Source organism: Pholis gunnellus (assembly GCF_910591455.1).
Source record: "Pholis gunnellus genome assembly, chromosome: 15".
In the NCBI taxonomy this organism is placed as follows: Eukaryota; Metazoa; Chordata; class Actinopteri; order Perciformes; family Pholidae; genus Pholis; species Pholis gunnellus.
In genome coordinates, this window is record NC_136542.1 from 6519225 (window position 1) to 6540095 (window position 20871).

The 20871-nt window shown below is 42.1% G+C and overlaps 1 protein-coding gene across 1 annotated transcript; it reads right to left on the reverse strand.

The window, feature by feature from the left end:
* Positions 1–7549: 7549 nt before the first annotated feature.
* slc7a14a (solute carrier family 7 member 14a) lies at positions 7550–15605 on the reverse strand (the record flags this gene model as incomplete). Its single annotated transcript, XM_079174123.1, has 9 exons — positions 7550–7848; positions 8474–8710; positions 8800–9295; positions 9518–9665; positions 9784–9992; positions 11877–12023; positions 12212–12429; positions 14669–14905; positions 15299–15605. 9 exons carry the CDS (start codon positions 15603–15605, stop codon positions 7550–7552), a joined length of 2298 nt encoding a protein of 765 aa, XP_079030249.1.
* Positions 15606–20871: the final 5266 nt, after the last annotated feature.

The window sequence follows — 20871 nt, forward strand, 5'->3', positions numbered from 1 at the left end:
CCACACAGAAGCAATATTAGCTGGTTATTTATTGTTTCGCTGATGTGCTGTTGTTTGATTTTCTGTAATAAAGACAAAAGAATGAAAAGTACCTTTGCCTTGAGTCGATAAGACGTCCGCATCCCATCACCTTTTTTTTTTACTCCATCTGGATGTTAGGTTTAAATTTGATATAGAATATGTGTGTGTGTGTGTGTGTGTGTGTGTGTAAGTATGTGATGCACGTGTGATATACAGTCATCTCCGCCCTGGAACAAGCTGACTGTGACAGTGTTTTCTTGTAGATTGATGATATAGATCTACTATTGTGAATATGGGTGGGGGGGATATGTGTCCGTGTTTGTGTGAATATAAGCTGAGAACAATGAGAAAACATGAATTCTTTTTGAATGCATCATATCTGTAATCTGACACAGTGACCTTGAGTTAAGTCAGCACAGAGCAGCCTGTCTCGAAGACACTCAAAGCCACACTCTGTACCGGCCCTCCCCTGCCAACCACACACATACACACACACACACACACACACACACACACACACACACACACGCACACACACACGATATGCAACAAAGAAGTATTATTATTATGTCCAGTGTGTGGCTGATTGTGTGCTCCTCTGTCCAAGGTCTCAAAGTCGTATAATAGATATTACATGATACTTTAGAAACAATAAGTGCTATCTCATTGTCCTCAGCTTACCTTCAACACACACACACGCAGTCATACACAGACTCATGTCCTAGTTTTAACACATCATTCTGTCATGTGTATTTCCTGCCACGTCTGTGCGTGCAGGTGTGTGTGTGTGTGTGTGTGTGATCATGTCGGTGTGTGTATTTCTCTGAAATGTGATTCCAGGCCAAAGCCATCCAGTTCACAGGAGGCCATTGGGAAAGTAGTGGGCAAACCAAGCTGTCCTGTATAACTGTGAGAGACTGGTAGTGATACAGTACGATATGCTGTGCTGAAGCGTTGCTATCTTAAGTTATTTATCTAACAATAAAACTTAATTGTTGTCTAAGAGGAAGTTTTCTGCTCCAGGACATTATCATACACCAGTACTAATATTCTGGGATATTCTATCCTTTCCAGCAATTATATTTTGATTAAGTATTTATTTTTACCTCTCATGTGTACCCACCGTGCATCAACCTGGCTTGTCTGCTTCTACTTCGGTTGAAATTTCCGATTCATTTCCCAGAATACCATTCAGCAACAACCAGAAACACCGGTGACCCCTTTCCTTTCCTGCATGTGTTTCTGCATAGGAAACATCTCAGCAATAATGTTAGAGCAATATAGGGGAGTTGCAGTCGAGCCCCCTGATCAAAACACAACTCGCTTGCGGCTGAGTTGTGACCTGGTTCATTGAAGCTACACTGCTGCTGGACGAACTCACTTAGTTTTAGTTTGACTGTAGCTCATCGCTGCATTGTGGAGACGCAATAGAAACCAGTTCTCTGGTTCTGCGCGAGAGACACCATAACTTTCAGTGAACAGCGTTGAAACTGTGCTGCACATAATGTCAAAGTGATGTTTTACAATCTACTGTAGAATTGGCCTATGGCTTATGGTTTGACCAGGTAACAACAACATGGAGCACGGAAGGTACAGCACATAGCTTGTAGCTCTTGTTTAAAATCTGACCAAGCCAGAAAGTGGCACAACAAAGTTAAAAGGAGTTTACATTCAGTGTTACCAAGGCACAATGCGCGTGTCCTTGAGGTTTAGCAAACGTGTTTGTTGAATGCATTTCCTTCCTCATATGGTTTCTGGTCACATGCATGAGAACCAACGAATCAGGGTCCCACACATAAAAACATTGTTCTGTAGTATTAATCGTGGTCAAAAACTCCACAGGAAACCTTTAATCTGAACATCTTAGTTGGAATTGGTAGTATTAGAAGCTTAGGCATAGTGACCACCAAGGAGGGTGAAAGAAGAGATGTCAAGGCTTCATACTGCGTCATATCTTTGGATTACAACACATGCGCAGTAAAATTCATTAGAAAGAATGCGTTTAAGGCACTTCCGTATTGGCTTCTCTTTTCAGACCGGGAGGTTGGTGCCTGGATACAACACAACTAATGTGCCACGGTTAGCGTCTGCTGTTTTGGGACTGTTTCGGCTCTTTAGTATGTCTGTGGCATTTAAATTAAAAAGTCCATTGGAATTTTGTTTATTTTAATAACTGGTGTGAATGGGTCTTCGTGTTTAAGTCATCAGCTCAAAATGGACATGAAACCATTTCACTTATCTGGTTAAATATGTAATACATCGTACATCAACCCTTACAGCCAGGCATAGTAGCACAGTGTGTATAATTGTATAATTAACCTATAAGGTATTCATTATAGTAGACACAGCAGGACACTTAAAAAATGAGCAAGCCACTTTTTAGTATTTGCAATAAATAGCTTTCATTGTTGCATGGAAGCAATATCAACAACTCAGCAGAAAACAGTGCACCCAGGAGCAAAATAACCACACATATGGAAGAAACCATTACAAAATCAACATAAAAAACATCTACATTATACAGCTTTGTGCCAAAATATACAGAAGAGAAAAGGAATATCTAGCTGTTTGCGAGAAAAAGCCAATTTCAACAAGTCAGACACACACTGACTGGACACTTGGCCACAGCGTACACAGAGCACAGGAACAACACGCCTTGTCCGAGACAAAATAAACAAATAGTAACTGACTTTAAAAGCGATAGTGGCAATATTTGATTATGCTTGTAGTTCACCTTTTACAGTAGTTCACCCTTTATAGAATTGTATTAAAATAGTTTCTGCATGTTTTCTGTAGCACTTCTACTCCTAAACCTTCTACGGTCCTATTGACGTCTAGAGCAACCATTTTTGAAATCCTTCAAAGGAAAGGATTAAGGTTTATAAATGAGTGTTATCATTCTAGAGACTACAGTTGTTAAAAATATATTTGAGCAGTTTCTCCCAGGCCTCCTTGTGATTAAACAAAAACACAGAAAGAGAAGGCTGATAACTCCACCCAGCTCTTTTGTGCACACCTACCCGAGGAGGACCCGTGGTTGGGAGACAGCTGTAGAAAAATACTTTTCTTCTTCAATGTTGTACTTTTTCATTGCTGGACAAACTAATCTGCTATAGTCAATGACGTCTAGACTAATACTTTCAATGAAACACTCAGCAACTAGGATTCTTTTCAATGATCATCGCACTGTTGACTAAAGCCACCGTGAGACTCTCCTTGGGATGAACTGACATTAGTATCTTATTAGCAGACTCCCGAGAAAAATGGTTAGCTCTGTTGTTAAGTGTTCACTTTGAAGAAACTAAGGTCTCCTGTGTGTGAAAAGTAAACACAAATTGTAGACTTTGGCTTGCAGAGGTCGTGGCTGAGAGAAGGGATACACTTTGAGTGGTTGAGGGAGGACGAGAGAGGAGTCATCCTGGGCGTTCGCTACATGTTCTACTCCTTTCTCAAACGGAGCTCCGGTTCCCACCTGGGTGGGGAGATTACTGTATGAGCTTAGAAATACAGGAGAGGATCCAGCAAATAATCTTTTAGCTCAGAGACCCTAACATAATATAGAGTTAAAACGGTTTGGGTTTGAATCTGAATATAAATGATAAGAGTATGCAGTGAATGCAATAGCTTTCGGTTCAATTCAGTATAAGGATCCTGAACAATGACGTTTTTGAAGCTGATCCGGTTGTAATGCACCCGTTAAATCCCCTCAGAGCACAGAGGCCAACGTTTCCAGGTGTAAGAACTAAGCCTGCGTTTGGTTTAGTTTACTGTTCTATTATGTCTCGTAGCGATCAATCACCACATGCAAGTACAACATTTACAGTCTGGGCCTCGTGCATGAGGGCATGCAACACATTCACCAGACGGTCACATTGAGGCGCAGGCATGGACCACACACACACACACACACACACACACACACACACACACACACACACACACACACACACTCACACACACACACATACTGTACATGCATTCACGCACTTGTATGCATACACGCACAGAGCAGATAATATAGTAAGTTGACTGTACAGTCCAGTGTCAGAGTGGCAACGCCTGAATTCGCAATCTTGTTTTGGCTGAGCTTTAAATGCAAAACTGCTGGACTCGTTTGGCTGAGTCGGGAGGTGATCTGGGTGGGGAGGGGTATTTTGGCTGTGTGGCAATGCAATGGAATACATGTTTTGGATGTGTGTGAGATTTAAAGTGCAAATGTTTTAGGATATGCTGTTTTTCCTTTTTCCACAACCCTTTCACCAGACAGAATGCTGATATTGGACAATTCTGCAAAACCTCTGATTACATTCGATGGCAACTATTTTTTAAATATCTATTTCTACGGTGCCCATACAAAGCAAATATATGGGGTTAAGATCATCTTAGGTTATTGGTTATTATCATTTCTTCCCACCCCGCTGTGCTGAACTTGGTGTTTCCTTGTGCCAAACATATTCTACATTCACATAGGAATCCCTTAAAACAAATAGGAAAGATCGTGGTTACAGTTAAAAGGAAGGCAACTACATTGTTGGTTTCAGGGCTGAACACCAATAAGAAAACCTGTACTTTTTTCCTTGTGATATAGTCCATACATGTTTATTTTGCTACATGAAGGTCTTTGCATGAAATACTGAATTGAATATTTACATACAAAGGGTTTTCCAATTTAAATGTATTGAGTTTAAAAATACTGGAATCAGCTTGTAAAACATACACCATGAGCAACACTATTCGTTACTACACTACCCAGGTTTCCAGAAAAGACACATGTGGACATGACCTCAAAGTTAGCTACAGCCATGGTTGGTCTCTGACCAGAGAAGGACGGGCCACACCCGTCCACCTCCACAAGGTCAACACCCTTATGTTCCACTACACCACAGAAAGGGCTGCACCCGACTTCCTGCATCAGCAAGCTGCAGAATCGTCCAATATGAGCGCAAATTCTCAGAAAAGCGGGCTGTGTTTCGGGACGGTATCACAATCATTTCACTGGACGACAACAAAGGGTTATCACTACATGAAGGTGTTTGGAAATATGTGGGAGGAGCAGAGGTAGGGTGGGGGTTTAGCGTGGCATCCTTAGATTTAGTGCATTAGACAAATAAGGCTTCCCTGGAAGGGACAGATGCAGCAACAGAGGGGCAAGAGGAAAGGGTACAGGCAAGGACAATCAGGGCATACGGCAGCAGCTATTGTAGAAGTGCCCCCACCCTAAACATAACATAACAGTGTGCTATTTGGTGTGTGCCAAAATCCCTTACAGTGACATGAGTGCATACATTCTTAGTATAGAATCAAACCCTGGCAGCGTTAGCTCACATGTCCTACACACCGAGCTCTACAGATTGATTGATTTTCACAATATTTATTCGGGGAGCAGCAACAGTGGAGATAACATGTAAAGAGTGGGGCTTCAACACTAGCTACATAAAGAGGTAGGGGCAACAGGGAGGTTCACTCAGACTAGATTGGGCTCTGGTTGGAGCAGAACCACAGGGAGAGGGACTAAATGCTCCGGTGACAAATCAGAAGGGAGATAGCATGACACCCTGAGGTGAAACGGGAGCTAATGTATCGTCAGGCCACGACCAGATTGCCGTTTCGAATCCTGACTGAAAACCAATCCCGGCTCTATCACTTGTGACTTAAGAGTGGCGACTCCCTGCTGACAGGGACGGATGAATATCAAGAGGGCGGTGAGGTGGGAAGTAGATGAAGGAAGAGTTGGGCTGGAAGAGCAAAGGAGCAGTGGAAGTAGGGGATAAAAACAAATGTAGAGAAGAAAGAAAGATAGGAGTTAAAAGAAAAAGAGGGGAGAAAAGGAGAGAGACGGAAGAGGAGGGATTGTATTTCAGTTCACTCAATGTATGAGTAAAAGTCCAACTTATTGACAATAAAGTTCAGTTCGGGACTGTACTAAAGTTATTGGTGTGGAGAGGGAGGTTGAAATTCACAGCCATCCACAGTATTAGTAACTTACACAAAAACTGAAATACCCTCCCCCAATATCCTAAATTAATGTAACAGTAATTGATACTTAATAAGTAACTAATTTAAAGAAAATTAAATGTTCCCGGCCTGCACTCCCAAAAAGGTCAAACGACTGTTTCTTCGACAAAAAAATAAAATAAATAAATCCTTCCACTATTCCTACCCCCATTCCTCTACAATAATACTGTTTCTACAATCCCTTGTTTTGTTTTCATCTCCAGGAGAAAAGAAGCAAACTATGCAGAAAATCCATTTCCCCGAATTGAATGAACTGAATATGAATTCCTTCCCCGCCCTGGTGAACAGCAAGAACAAGCACACAGAAAATATGACATTCATCACAATAAACCATGCAGGTTGTCGATTAGGATTCAACCTGTTCTCTCTCTCCCTTAAACCTTCCAGTCTCTCCTCTTTTTAGGTGCGCCGATAAGCTGACAAGCATGTGTTGTATTGCACCATAAGCTGCTTTGTTGTGGGCGGATTGATTTTGAGCTTCATGCTGGGGCAAAAAAACGAAACAAATACCTACACATACACATTAAAACAACCTGAAGAACACACTTTATACCTACACACACACACACACAGACATGATTATCCATGTAAAAGGTGGAGTTTGATTGCATATACATTCTCTCTCTCTCACACACACACACACACATACAGGCAAAATTAAAGTAGAAAACAGACATAATCAGAAACTCACATACACATACATTAGATGAAGGCACTATTGCAAGCAAAGTCCAAGTACTATTTGTGACAGAAAACATCAACACCCTTTTCCCATTCCAGTCCTGAATCCCTTGGGCTAGATGTTAGGGGTCAGGGTTAATGTTTAAAGACAGACTGAAAGCAATTTTTGATTATAAAGATGTTTTTTGTGTTTTTTAAGAGCATGGGTATCTGTTTTCCTATCTGCTGAAAAGAAAATGAGCAGAGAGAGTCAGACCTGTACATAGGAAATAGCTTGGGTTTGGCATGCTGTCATCTAACTTTCCTGTCTGTCTGCGTTGAAACAGGATGAGAGGTGCTGATTCATCTGTCCCTTGCTTATCACCTTCTCCTCTCATACATCCCGTAAATTCTTAGATAAACAGTTAATGGATCGCTCAACAAACAATGTTTCATGGTTCACAGTGCCGTGAACCACATCAAATTTTAGCTCCTGCTATGTCTGCACCTTTCTATCTGGCCTTTTGTTTGTGTGGGATGTGGACTCCAGTAAGTGAATAACAAGTGACCGTGACAAGACACTTGACCTTGACGTCCTCGTTTGCCGTGTCAGCTGGTGAGCCAAGCTTGGTGGAGTAAGGTGAATGAAAAGCTGTTCCACTGCCAAGGAAATATCTAGCCCAAGGGTTAGACGAACAGACAAGTACAAACACACACACACACACACACACACACACACACACATGCAGGCATGCACACACACACACGCGCACGCTCACACACTACTGTTCCCCTCCCATTCCCCAGGCAGCAGACAAGGCAGTACATTCAGGGTAACACAGAGTCAGTCCCTTCAGAAATCCATCGGATCCTCCTCCGCGAGGCCGTGATTGGCAATGGTCCTGCCTCCACTTTCCGATGGCGCCCCGTCACTTTCGGGTTTCGCCTTAGGGGGCGGTGTGACGCCCGATCCCCCCTCCGACGCACCCCAGGGGTCAGTGGTGGGCGGGTAGAAATCGTCGTCAAAGCCGCAGAAGCCTTCGTCCACGCCATGATCATAGCGCTGGTAGGTGGAGGCGTGCACCTCGTTCTCTCTTGCCTTGATCTCCAGCTTACTATTCCACATGCCGTAGCCAAAGTAGATGAGCACACCTGCAGGGACGCAGACAAATATCAGCATAAACTCACACATAACCACAGCTTACTGTACTATTTCAAGAGCTCAAAAACATATTGAAAAGCACTTAGAAAGAATAAATCATCTTAAAAACAATTGATCCCACTCTGAGTGAGTCAGAAGAATACCGCAATCCTACTCACAAAATAAAGAAACATGTCCAGATGCCCACCAGTGTTTGTGTACGAACAAAAACAGCCCTGCCGGACACTGATTCTGTCTTTATGCGAGCAGTAAAAACTATAAAGAATTGACAAAATGGTAAGATAAACTGCATGCTCAGAGCATTTACAAACACAGACAAATACAGATGTACAAACAGTTACAACTGAGGCAAAAAATAAAGTAAAAATTAGTCTTCCTGGTTGTTTTTTTTGTAAAAAAAACAAACGGCAAGTAAGTGAGACACACATTAGATTTGACTGACTCACGGAGCCGATGAAAAATCTGTCATTTCAAGAGTAATAAAACGTATCACTAAAGGTGTTCCCATCTGTCTGGGATGACAGTTATGACACGGATCCTGTCTTAAAATCTAACAATAAAAGATACAAAACCTAAATGCAAGTCAAACTGTCATTCAGTGAGGTGGCGGCTTACCCACGATGCACCAGATTGAGAATCGTATCCATGTGATGGCAGACAGTTTCAGCATGAGGTAGATGTTGACCAGCATGGCTGCAGCAGGTACAAAGGGCACACAGGGTGCCATGTAGGGCAGCCGCTTAGGATTCTCTGGCTGCTGGAGGATGATGATGACGAGCAAGGCAAGGAAGATGATGAAGAAGATTAATAGCAGCAAAGCCCACCAGCGACCCTCCGCAATACTGCTCGACCCTGAGGAAACAAGGAAAAGAGCAAACAATTAATCTATGGTGACATTATACAGTAATTACCTGTCTGAAATGCGTCCATGTGTGCCTCACCAAAAATGATGAAGGAGCAGAAAGCAAAGATGGAAATGAAGAGGAGGAGCACACACACAGTAACGGTTTTCCCCGTGGCTGGAGTTGGCCTGTCCATCTTTCCCGGGAGGCCCAATCGGATCCTCAAGGTGTAGTAGTGTGGTCCAATGAGCTTCTTCAACCGCCAGGACACGCCGCCCTCTGACTCCTCTGCTTCAATGCCACTGGTCATATCCACTGTGCCATAGTTTGGGTGGCTGGCAGTGTAGGTGGTTTTATCTGGCTTGCCTATCAGCATCTCGTTGTCGCCCAGTGACGGCAGGTTTTTGGCTCCACAGGTATTAGTAGCCGGACCTCCATACTCATCTGCTTCGCTGGTCGGTGAACAGGCGTCCTTCTCGCACTCAGCCAGAACGCCCTCCTTTTTCTTGTTGTTCTGCTCCTCGGAGAGGAAGTTCACAAAGCCGTGGATGTCGCCCTCAGGTTGGTAACGCAACAGGAGTACACACAGGCTTACCTGCAGACCAGGAGGGGGTACAATTTGTTTTTCTTTTTAGAGCAGAAATACCCCATTGTCATAAAAAAAGCCCAAAAAATAGACTTTTTTGCCAAATCTGCAAATGTACGTGTCTCAGAATAACTCTCTTCAAAACATCGAGCTAAATATAATAACTCAGATGCACCCTGCATGTATACCATGTGGTCTATATAGCTGTGTCCATCCTCATTGTTAACTCACCAGGGTGTAGGCCAGCAGGGTTCCTATGGACATCATCTCTATGAGGTCTCTGAGGCTCACCAGGAGGGACAGCAGGGCAGCCAGAAAGCCCGACACCACACAGGCAAGAGCAGGGGTCTCTGTGTAGGAAGACACATTGGCCAGGAACCTAAACACACACACACACACACAAACAAACACACAAATTAGTTGATTGAGACTCAGTTGCACACCTCATTTAGATTGACATGAAAAACAATGAGCACTGAATAAATGTGTGGACTGACTTAAACAGCAGTCCGTCCCCCGCCATGGCATAGATGATCCTGGGCATGGGGAACAGGGACCCCAGGAGGGATACAGTGAGTCCGGCTATGGAGCCCACCGCCACGATATACTTTGCAAACATACAGCCATGCACGGCAAACATCTCCATGAGCGGGGCGTCTGCGTCAATCTCATTGTACGGCACCATCAGAGTCAGGATCACAGAAACCTGATGGAAGAGGGTCGGATACAAAGAGTTTGTTAATTAATAAAGAGCTATTTGTTGCAATATCAAAATATATAAAAAGGTAACCTGGTGTTCAGCCTGAAATATTGCTGGAGAGAGGAGCTAGTCAACAATTTTGCTCTCCGCCAAAGGTAAAGAAATATGTATGTAGCTTTATATAAAGACACTATGTGTAGAATTTGGCACCCACAGTGGTAGTATATAAAAACACTGTGGCAGACTCCAATGCAGGTCATTACTCACTTGTTTTTCAAAGAATTCTGTATTTTTTCTTTTAAAAAACATCAAAGAAAGCTGATGAACATTATGTGATATGATTGAAAGCTCCAGAAAAGCTACTAAATGGACCTTTCTCCAGCTTTTAAAAGGACAACAAGTGTGCAAAACTCAACCAACTCCATCCGCTGATGAAGATCATATGATATGATCAAAAGCTCCAGAAAAGCCACTAAATGGGCCTTGTAGTTGGACCGTTGGATGAACCTCTGAGCTGCATGCTTACAGCATAGCTTTACACAGCTAGCGCGCTCAGCACACCGCATCACATGCAAAGTGTTCATTAGCAATGCCTCTCTCCCTCTGTGTGTGCATGTGTGTACGCGTGCGCGCAATTTTCCTCCTTGCGTCTGACGTGTGAAATCATGCAGGGCCATCTGTCACGTATACTGTGAGGGATTTGCTTGAACAGATTGCAGAAAAAGAGAGGGATGAAAAAAAAGGCTTACCATCACAGAGAGGAAGATATATAGATCATTTTCCTCCTGCTGTAGTAGCCTGGTGCCCTTTAACCCTTTGTCCAATCTGGACAAAGCCTGGTCAACACTCGGCAGTGTGTGTGAAGCAGTGAAAGGGGACTGTACTAATCTAGAGGGAATCCTAAAACAAATCCTGATTGAACATATTTGTCTGAGAGAGCAACACTGAATGAAGGTCTCATGTTGTTGATTCCGGTTGAAGTTACACTCTCTCTATCAGATACATTATGTGACATGTAATGTGCTTAATTTATTTAAGTAATCCTGGATCTTAAACTGCAGCAGCTACAGAATCCTGATGGGAGCAAAAATAGTTATTCCAAGATGCCGAAAGAGTGAGAGATCAGAGGAAGATGGAGATTATAAGAAGCTGAGAAAATAGATTTTGTGGCACAAGAGAAGGGTTATTTGGAGAAATAGATGGGACTGGGAGAGAAAGAGAAAGAGAAAGACGAGGTATTCAAAGACAAGTAGTTGAGTTTTGAAGTTGGTGCACGCTTTGGCCCCAGGCGATGTCGAAAAATCTCTCCCTCCTGATAGGCCGGCGTTACACTGTACCCATAGCAACAACCATCCAGCACAAACGTGTCAAAGCCAGAAATCTGGTCGGCTGTGCGAGCTGAATATGTAAAGATTAGTTGTGAGGAACACACCCACACAGTTAGAGTGCAGGGGGAAGCAACTTGATGTTCGATCTTTCCATCCTTGTGTCAGACACATCTCCAAATTTGGGATTAACACTTTCAGTCTGTATTGACAAGAATGTTGATAAGAACTCGAAGGCAAGCGCTAAAGATAACGCATGAAGATGAAGAATGATGAACATACAAGTAGATGTAGATCAAAATTGAATGGCTATGCCACAAAAGGACCAAAACACGCACTCAAATTCTGTTTAATTCTCAATTCAGTGATTAAATGTGGGTGTGTGAATTACAAAAACATTCAAATCAGTCGTGAAAACTGTGTTTAGCAGCTGCGGTGACACTTTGAGTGCTTTGCAGTCTCCTGCTATGGAATGCTAACAAAGGGAGACGAATGAAGCAATAATTATTCACGTTTGTGTACATATTTGTTGTAATATGTCTGTGGTCTTCAAGGTAAAACTCACAGAGACATAGGCAGTGAGGCAGGTGATGAGTGAGGCAGTGATGGCGTAGGGGATGGAGGTGTTGGGACTCTTGGCCTCCTCTCCTGTTGTAGCAATGATGTCAAATCCAATGAAGGCATAGAAACAGGTGGCTGCACCCTGCATCACCTGGAACAGAGCAGAAGCACGAGAAATGATTTACACAAAGATGTAGCAGATGGGGTCGTAATCAAAACCTCCCTTATTCGCACTCAGTATGTGTGTGTGTGTGTGTGTGTGTGTGTGTGTGTGTGTGTGTGTGTGTGTGTGTGTGTGTGTGTGTGTGTGTGTGTGTGTGTCTGTGTGTGCGCGCATACCCCTGACCAGCCAAAGGGCAGGAATCTCCCGTCGTCCCAGTTCTCTCCGTTGACGAAGAACAGCCCAGCGATCATCATGAACACCCACACGATGAGGTTGATGACGTTCAGCACGTTGTTGAAGCCCACGGAGTTCTTCACTCCCAAAGCAACGATCACGGTCACCAGCAGTGCTATCAGCAGCGCCAGCAGGTCCGGGTACGACTGCTCCCCTTTACCTACAGGAGGGGGTTGGGATTAGCACAGATATTATAGTTGTACACATTGTACCTGTGAAATCCGAGCACCTTAGTGGTGGTGGTGGTGGGCGATCCAAATTTGCTTCCAAAAACTTGTTGATTCAAAGGCTTTTTCCAACACAGTTTTGTTGCCTTCCCTTTCGCAGCAAATGCAGCTGCTCAGTTAGTTAGTTAGTTAGTTAGTTGGAGTTTGATTGAGAAAATTGCAACCGTTGAGGAAGGCAGTGAAATGAAAGCTTTGCAAACAACAACTAAGTTAGACCACGTGTTGATATGTTTCGCAAAATCAAGAATGAACGTTCAAGTTTCAAGTTAGTAGACCACTATCGACTACTTCAAAAAGCAATAAAATGTCAGTGAGACATAAGACCTTTGTTTGTATGTATCTTGAATATATTTTGCTGTGAAAAAAATCCTTCTTTTCAGCTAATTTCGAGATCTCTGTTTATCCTGAAAGGCCTAAATGTTACATCGTATTTCAAAATGTTCAATAGGATTTTCACTTGTTCCATTGGCAGGTTTTTCTACTTATCACACACAAAAACACCTTGTATTCTTTGTTTTTTTGTGGCCATTTTTCCATTGTACAGTCACTGAGCACAGTGTATGGATAAGAGTCAGCAGTGAGGATAAGATTGAACAATCTATCGTGGACACATGGATCATTGCAAAGTTTGGTTTATAAACATTAGCCATCAGGTCCTCTTTGCCAAAATGTGGTGTTTTCTTGAAACATCAAAAGGGACTTTCAAACAATTTCTTTAATTGGTCTTAGCATGCTAACATTGAATATACTTATATTTGCAACATCAACAAAAAGGTACTGTCAACCACACTAAAGAATTGCATTGAATGCACCGTTACAAAATATTGATAATTATACTGCCCAAGTTGAGTTCTCGGTCTTTATAAATACACACAGGTGGTCACACATAAACTAACGAGACATATTTTGAGTTAAATTCCACACTCTCCTTGTGGTGTGGAGAAACAGACGTTTATCTCCTGCAGGAAAAGGAAAACATTAATTTTCCATTATGGCATGAAACAGCCGGCCACGCTGCTCATCATGTGACGACTAACATCGCTTTGACGGTGTCCAACAGGAAGAGACTGTCAGGGCGGTGTCACCCAGACAGACACAGCTGGCACACAAATCAGATCTAGTGTTACACCACATTAGCAGGCATTCCCCTCATGGTTCGGTTTATGACCTGGAAAACTGCGTTTCATGATTCATTTAGAAATCCAAGATGCTACGTCCGCTCTTACTTTCCATAATGACATGATTTCCAGGATAAGCAGTGAAACATCGTTTCGATGCTCCAAGGAAAACAAAAAGTCTGATACTGATCATTTCCCGGATGATCTTACTTTCATTTTCATAAAATCAGGAATTAAAATAATAACTGTCATTCAAATGCAGTCGTGCATTGAGACTCTGTCTCACAAAATCTCACCAGTGATACAGATGACCATTTGCTTCTATTACATGTTGAGAAGGACACTTATGACACTGAGGACAAGCATTGCACACATTACTGCAAGAATACCGACCGACGGGAAAGATAAGAGTTTATTAAATCTGCTTCTTTGGGGTCAACAGATTGACATAGCTGTCTTTCAATCCAGGAGAACTCAGGATAAAGCCACTACACAAATAAGTATTTGAACAAGACCCATCTCTGACCCTCTTGTGAAGGGTGGGGGAGTAAAAGAGATCCGTTCTCTCTTGGGTGAATGTCTGTTTACAGGTTTTAAAGCAATCTTTGCTTGACAGTGGACTTTATCTGATAGATGATAAGAGAAAAATGGAGTAAAAAGGCTCCAAATACTATTTTACTGCAATCAAAATAAAAGATGTGCTAGGATCATCTTCTCCCTGGTTAATAGAAACGCCTTCTATTTGCTATAAAATGCTGTCCATATATTATATTTCAGCTATTTCCAAGGTATTTAGAGTATTTTTCCCCAGCAGGGAACACAGAAAATAATACATTGCCTTAGCTGTCTCCCTTCACATGTAACAGCACGAGTTAAACCATCCCTACTGTATTACTGACAGCAGCAGTGCAAATCTGAGACATTACCTCCATCTCATATTGATCCAAATCCTGAAACTAAAACTCACAATAACTCGGTTTCAAAATCAGAAGCAAATCGTAATAATTCTTGAAGTAAAACCCCAGCTGTCAGCCACACGTCCTTCCCCACTCACCCAGGCCGTTGAGCGTTCCAATGTGTGAAATCATAAAGTTGCTGATGCTGTGATTGGCCAGCGAGTCGGCCATGCTGCTGAGAGCCGACGCCCCCGCCGCAGTGCCGATCAGATACTCCAGAATCAAGTTCCAGCCGATGAAAAACGCCACGCACTCGCCCACGGTCACGTAGCTGTACGTGTAGGCCGAACCCGTGGTCTTGGGCACCCGCACGCCAAACTCTGCATAACACACTCCTGTGGGACAGAGGAGGACACAAGAACACACACATTCATAACAGTGATATGACTGCAGTATCATGCGTGAAAGGCTGAGTTGAAGTATTGATAGGACCATTAAGGTTGTACTCAAATATCCCCTTGAGTGCCTTTTATATTACAGCTTCGCCCGTATAATGTCTTTGCCCTTGTTCTAAATGCAAAGATATTAAAAGGCTGTTCATATAAATAATACTGTATCAGTGTAATGGGGATAAGTATGACAGTAACCTTCATACTGTGGCCTATACTATGTTATAATCAGCCTTGTGTGTGCATGAGTGTGTGTGTGTGTGTGTGTGTGTGAGAGACAGGAAGAGAGTGTTTAACTGCAGAAAAAAAATAATTCATGTGTGCATTTGCTAGTCTCACCTGACAGTATGGAGGCCACAGCGGCGATAATGAAGGACACGATGACCCCCGGGCCGGCCATCTCCTTGGCGACCAGCCCCGAGACCACATACATCCCTGTTCCGACGCAGCTGCCCACGCCCAGCGACACCAGGTCCACCGTAGATAAGACCCGCGCCAGTTTGGTCCCGTGTGAACTGGTGCCCGTCACGGCCGAATCCAACATGGACTCTACAGGTTTGGTCCTCAGGACACGGGACGTAAAGGTCTTCCACGTCGAGCGCCATTGTACCCTCCGAGGGTCTAGCTTCTCTACCAGAGTGGTCATACTAAGAGCTAAAAGGTCAAGGGTCAGAGTCAAATGAAAGAATTTCACAAGGAAGAGTGGGAAGTTCTTGCTTTGATACTTTTCCTTTTGTACTTTTACTGTTTTCTTGTGAAAACAATCATGTACAGCACTGTGGAAGAAGAGATTTTCTTTATCCGAATATAGATTCAGAAGATCGGGTTGTTCTCTTGCAGCCTGTGCCTCCGTTTTCTGCAACCTCTCTCGTTTGTCCTGGTTTAGTGGAATGCCATCTTAGTTGTTCCCCACATGGTGAGAGAGAGAGAGTTATCTGAAAAACAAAGGTGGGATGATTTATTTTTGCAGCATTTCACAGCACATTGCCTTACATTATCATCCAACACAATGCTTATTTTCATACAAGACAAGACAAGATGCATTACACATTCGTCCACAAATGAAGCGTACCTGAGTGAGGAAGCAGCTAATTATCAGTCCTCTCCCTGTAGCCCTGTTGCTATAGTAGCCAAACTCATTAGTGACGACAATAGAGACAAAAAAAATTTTTGTAAGGGGGAGAGCGAGCAATATCTGTAATCATGTGTACTTGCAGGTCTACTGAACCTTCACATAACTGTGTAAAGTTTCTTTAAGCTCATACCGATTCAAAAATGGCTGTCAGGTTTGTATTCAAATCTACAGGACTGTGTATTGTAGACTGTGTAGCGTTACAATTCGATTAATTATCACATCCAATACTGGTGCACATGTAGAGTAAGTAGTACTGAAATACTGTACTTAACTACATCTTTGAGGTCTTTCAGGTTACCTTTACTCATTACAAGATTTTACACACAATACTCTGTAACCTCGTTGAGTACAGGTTGGAAATTAAACAGTTATCCTGGTAATTTTGTCCAATACACAAATTAAATTGAAACCAAAATTGTCAGAAATAAAGAAAAACTAACCTGGTAGTTTGTTTCCTACTGTGTAAAATGCAAAAAGCCACTAAATTGTTTCTTCAACTATAGAATATATCTCCTCAGCTCATATCATTACAGTGATTAAACAACTTGGAAATGCTTTGTGTGCCAAAATAAGTACGCAGCACACTGTTGGACAGAAACATGTAGCTGAATAGGAATCTAGGCAATCAGTGAAACAATTGAAATCTAGTTTTTGCACAATTACAACAATTATGTATTATGTTTTAACAATAGAACATATTCAAACTGCAGAGGCTCTATTATACTTTTCAACAGTGCCTCTGATGTCATATAAGTAACTGCTGTTGAAAGAGAGCTATTATAGTAATCAATTACGGCGCAGTCCACCTCTCTCTTGTCCGCTCTCTCTCTCTCTCTCTCTCAACAGCAGTGAACTAACACTCACCATTCATCCACTTTGAACGACAAGCGCAAGTTACTGAACAAACACACACTCACATACAGCACACTCACATTGCCTCTCAGCTATAATATGAGCCACTCAAATGATGGCTGCAATTACGCAGCTGTTTAACCAGAGTAGGCCCTGGGCCGCTGTTGTCTCTGCACTTAGTGGGAGTGGGAGCGTGTGCAGAGGTAGAAAAAGCTCAAAAGGTGAATTTATTTGCGTGCGATGGTGAGTGCGAGGTGTGGCGGGAGTTATTAACCCGTCACAAGGCCAACTCACAGGTGTCCTGTACTGTTTATGAAATCAAATTCACAAATCAGCGGACTTGAAGACAAAATGTCCCGTTATAGAGGCAGTCTCTACAGATTTATTTAAAATAAAAAGCACTGTGCTCCCATAAGATGGAGTGTCAATTTGTTTGTCCGAGCAGACAATGACCTTTGTCAAGAGGAGCTGTTAATTTGACAGTTATTTTTTAACAACTCAAAAATAGGGGCCCATTTTATCCATTGAATCAAGTATACTTCTAACACTAATAGTTCTTATCTTTGTCTACAACAAAGGAAAAGATGGGTCCCCATATACCAGGGATTGAACTGGTATGGGAAAAAAGTCCTTATAAACCACCCATGTCCGAATGTGTGTATGTGTTGTGTGTGTGTATGTGTTTGTGTGTGTGTGTTTGTGTGTGGAAAGGCCAGACAAGCCTCAACAGCTTTAATTGGAGAAACTGATACCTCTGCACTTATCCAATCACACTCTGCAAACTCACTTAAAAACAGTCTTTTTATGAGATTGTTGTTTATGAGATATATATTGAGTACTACACGCACAGAGATATTTCATCATTCCATATCACAAATCAAATCATGCAAGCAGCTTGTTTTTCCAACACATCTGTGACATTTTAATATTCTCCGGCCAGTTTCATTGACAGTGACCACCACCTGCTCTGTGTTGAGTGCGAGCTATTTGAACAGTCGTAGATCAACAAAACGGAGCTGCACAAAGCACTGTGGCAGCAGGTGTTCCTTCTCACTGTGCAGGAAAACTGGCTACGTTTTATTAACAGTCCTCTAGATAAAGGTTTGTATGAGGGCATTTAAGATTTATAGAACACAAGGCCTATGTGACTTTTCAAAACAAGTTAAAAGGTTTTTTTACAATTAAATGATTGAAACTAAATCACATTTTATATTAAATCAATAATAACTAAACACCAAAAAAGTGTTTTACTGTAAATATAATTTAAAAAGGAGGATAAAGGACTTGAGTCCTTGAGTCGATCTACTAACCACAGGCATTAAGGCTGAAAACTAGCTCATGTTAAGAGGTCAGTATTGCAGTCGTCAGGAGCTGCAGCACTCTGAACAAATGCCACCAAGACATTCTGTTTACAGTCCAGTACAGATCAAGACCCACAGTCAGGTATATATCCAGAAACCTTCTGGTTTTTAGTTACCAAAGAAAAAAAAGGAATTCCATGATGTTTTGTGACTATACGTATTTCAATTTAAATCATCATGAAGATTGAACATTTATAATTTTCTATTAATAAAATGAAGAACATGAGAATTGTACAGCCTTGCAGGGTATGTACTCTCTGTGTGATCTCTAGCTTACAGTGATATTATAGATGCTGGTGCAGACAACCTTTTATACATTTTGGAAAATACACTTTTCCCAAAAAGTCAAACTATTTCTTTAAGCTTGACGTTTTCTTGTTGCAGCAGACTAAACATTTCCAACTCGTTTCCAACTCCCAAATCAAATGCCGACCAGGCTTTCAACTAACTGCAATGTAAACCCATCCGCGTCAGTAGTAGACGGTCAGAGCAACCGACATAGTTTAAAGAGCGAGATAGTCCGCTAAGGGAGGAAGTCAAGGTGGATGGTTGAGTCAAAAAAAGGACCTTGGAGACCACTGTTCATGTCCTGTGTGAAACCAAGTCAAGAAATATTTGACCATACTTTTGTTATGCAACTTGCGTGCTTAACTAACGCCACGTACGTAAGTTACGTAACAAGCTTACTTATTTTAACTGAAATCACAGTCTTTTCCTAAGCCCAACCAAGTACTTTTGCTGCTAAAACCTAATCAAGTAAACCTGAAAACTAAGTTAACCTATGTTGGAAGTTTATTTTGAAAAGAGGCTGCACACGCATGCGATGCCCGATTGGTGCTGCACATGTGCAAAATAGTACAACACACCTGTGGTTAAGCATTCTCGTGCGCCATTTTGCCTCATTTACATTGTGTGTTTTTCTGCAAATAGATGACAAGAACAAAATAAAAGGATAACATTTAGAATTACACTGGTTCATGATGATTGAAATTATTGTTCGGGATGGTTGTGAAAAAGGTTAGTCTGGAGCCTTGTATACCAACTGCTGAAACAAAACAACAGAAACAATTGTTATGGTCCATGAGGGGGAAAAATTGGTGTCGGAACATCTCTGAATGCCGTATCACTGCACTCAGATTGTTTGATTTAATTTCGAGTTTTTTTCTCTCTCTCACAAACCCATTCTAGTGCCAGAAAGTCATGATATTACACTATTACACTAAGTGTATGCAGTGGCAGGTGCTACTTATTCAATGGCAACATCTGCATGGAGCACAGCGCTGTTCTTTTGAGCTTCTATCTGGGGCACAAACTAAAGAGCCAGTGGCGCCGTTAGCTACTGAATTATTTAATATAGTGTGGGCGAGGACGATATATTTTATATTTAAACATCTAGTGAAGGAGTCACTCATACTGCTCTTGCCATTTCATTACAAGAGGAAGAGCCATTGGAAATATAAGCGTATATGTGAACAAAACAGCATGAAGGGAGAAAAACACAGCAAAATAAAGAAAAGCTCTGAGTAGAGAAAGATTTGGAAAATGTCATCACCCAGCATGGGAGCTGCTGTTGTGTCTCAAACAGACAAACAGTGTAATAGAATTCCAAACAAGACCTTTCTTCGATATCATATCACTAAACAAACGCCCATTATCTGCTCTGCCATGGTGCTGCCGTTTACAGAGCAATAGTTGAATCCCTGTCATCATAATCATCACCACCCCCTCCAGCATCTTCGTTTTAGTGTTTCCTCTCCAGATAAGAGAGCTGTCAGAACATCCATCCTTGGGTCTAATCAGCCATGACTAAGCCCGTCTCTATGTCCGCCCCTGCCTGCGTCTGAATTAATGGATGAATAACCTGATTGAGCTCTCATTGCTTTTACAGTAAGTGCTGCATCGGCTTAATAAGGCTGAGAGCTCTTCTGATTCACTCAAAACCAACTTGGCAACAGGCTTGCGTTGCCCCAACCTCTATAAAAACCAAATCTGGCAAGCGGCCCCTTGGCCCAAAGACAGAACAGGAAGGAGCCGACTCGTCATTGTTCAGCAGAATGCCCGAGTCAGGGAAATGTTTCTTACTAATTCACTTGATTTGTTATTCTCTTTTTCTAAGTCTTTGAGTTTTGTCCTAATTAGCAAATGCTAACACGCTAAACTTATTTAATATTTGACCTGCTTAACATCAGCATTATAGCCCATAGTGAGTCATAGTGTGACATATTGGCATGTTGATCACGCTGTTTGTTTGTCTGACTGGCAGAGAAGGATGAAAGCGCCCTCTTAGTCGATTAGTCTACGAATCGGTCATTTTGTTCTTCGTCGATTAAGATTTCTTTCATCAATTAGTTGTTTTTTATGCTTTTTCATGCTGTTAAGTCCTTTTTCCAAGAAACTTGGGTGTGATTCTTTGTGGAAAAAAGTAACACAGATCAACTAATTGATCAGTTGACACAATTGTATGAGTCTTTAGCCGACAACATTTATTTGGCAGAGGACAGCCTTAGTAGACGGTGTGAAAAAGGAAAAGCGATTGTGCATAATTCATGTTAGTGTGCACTGCT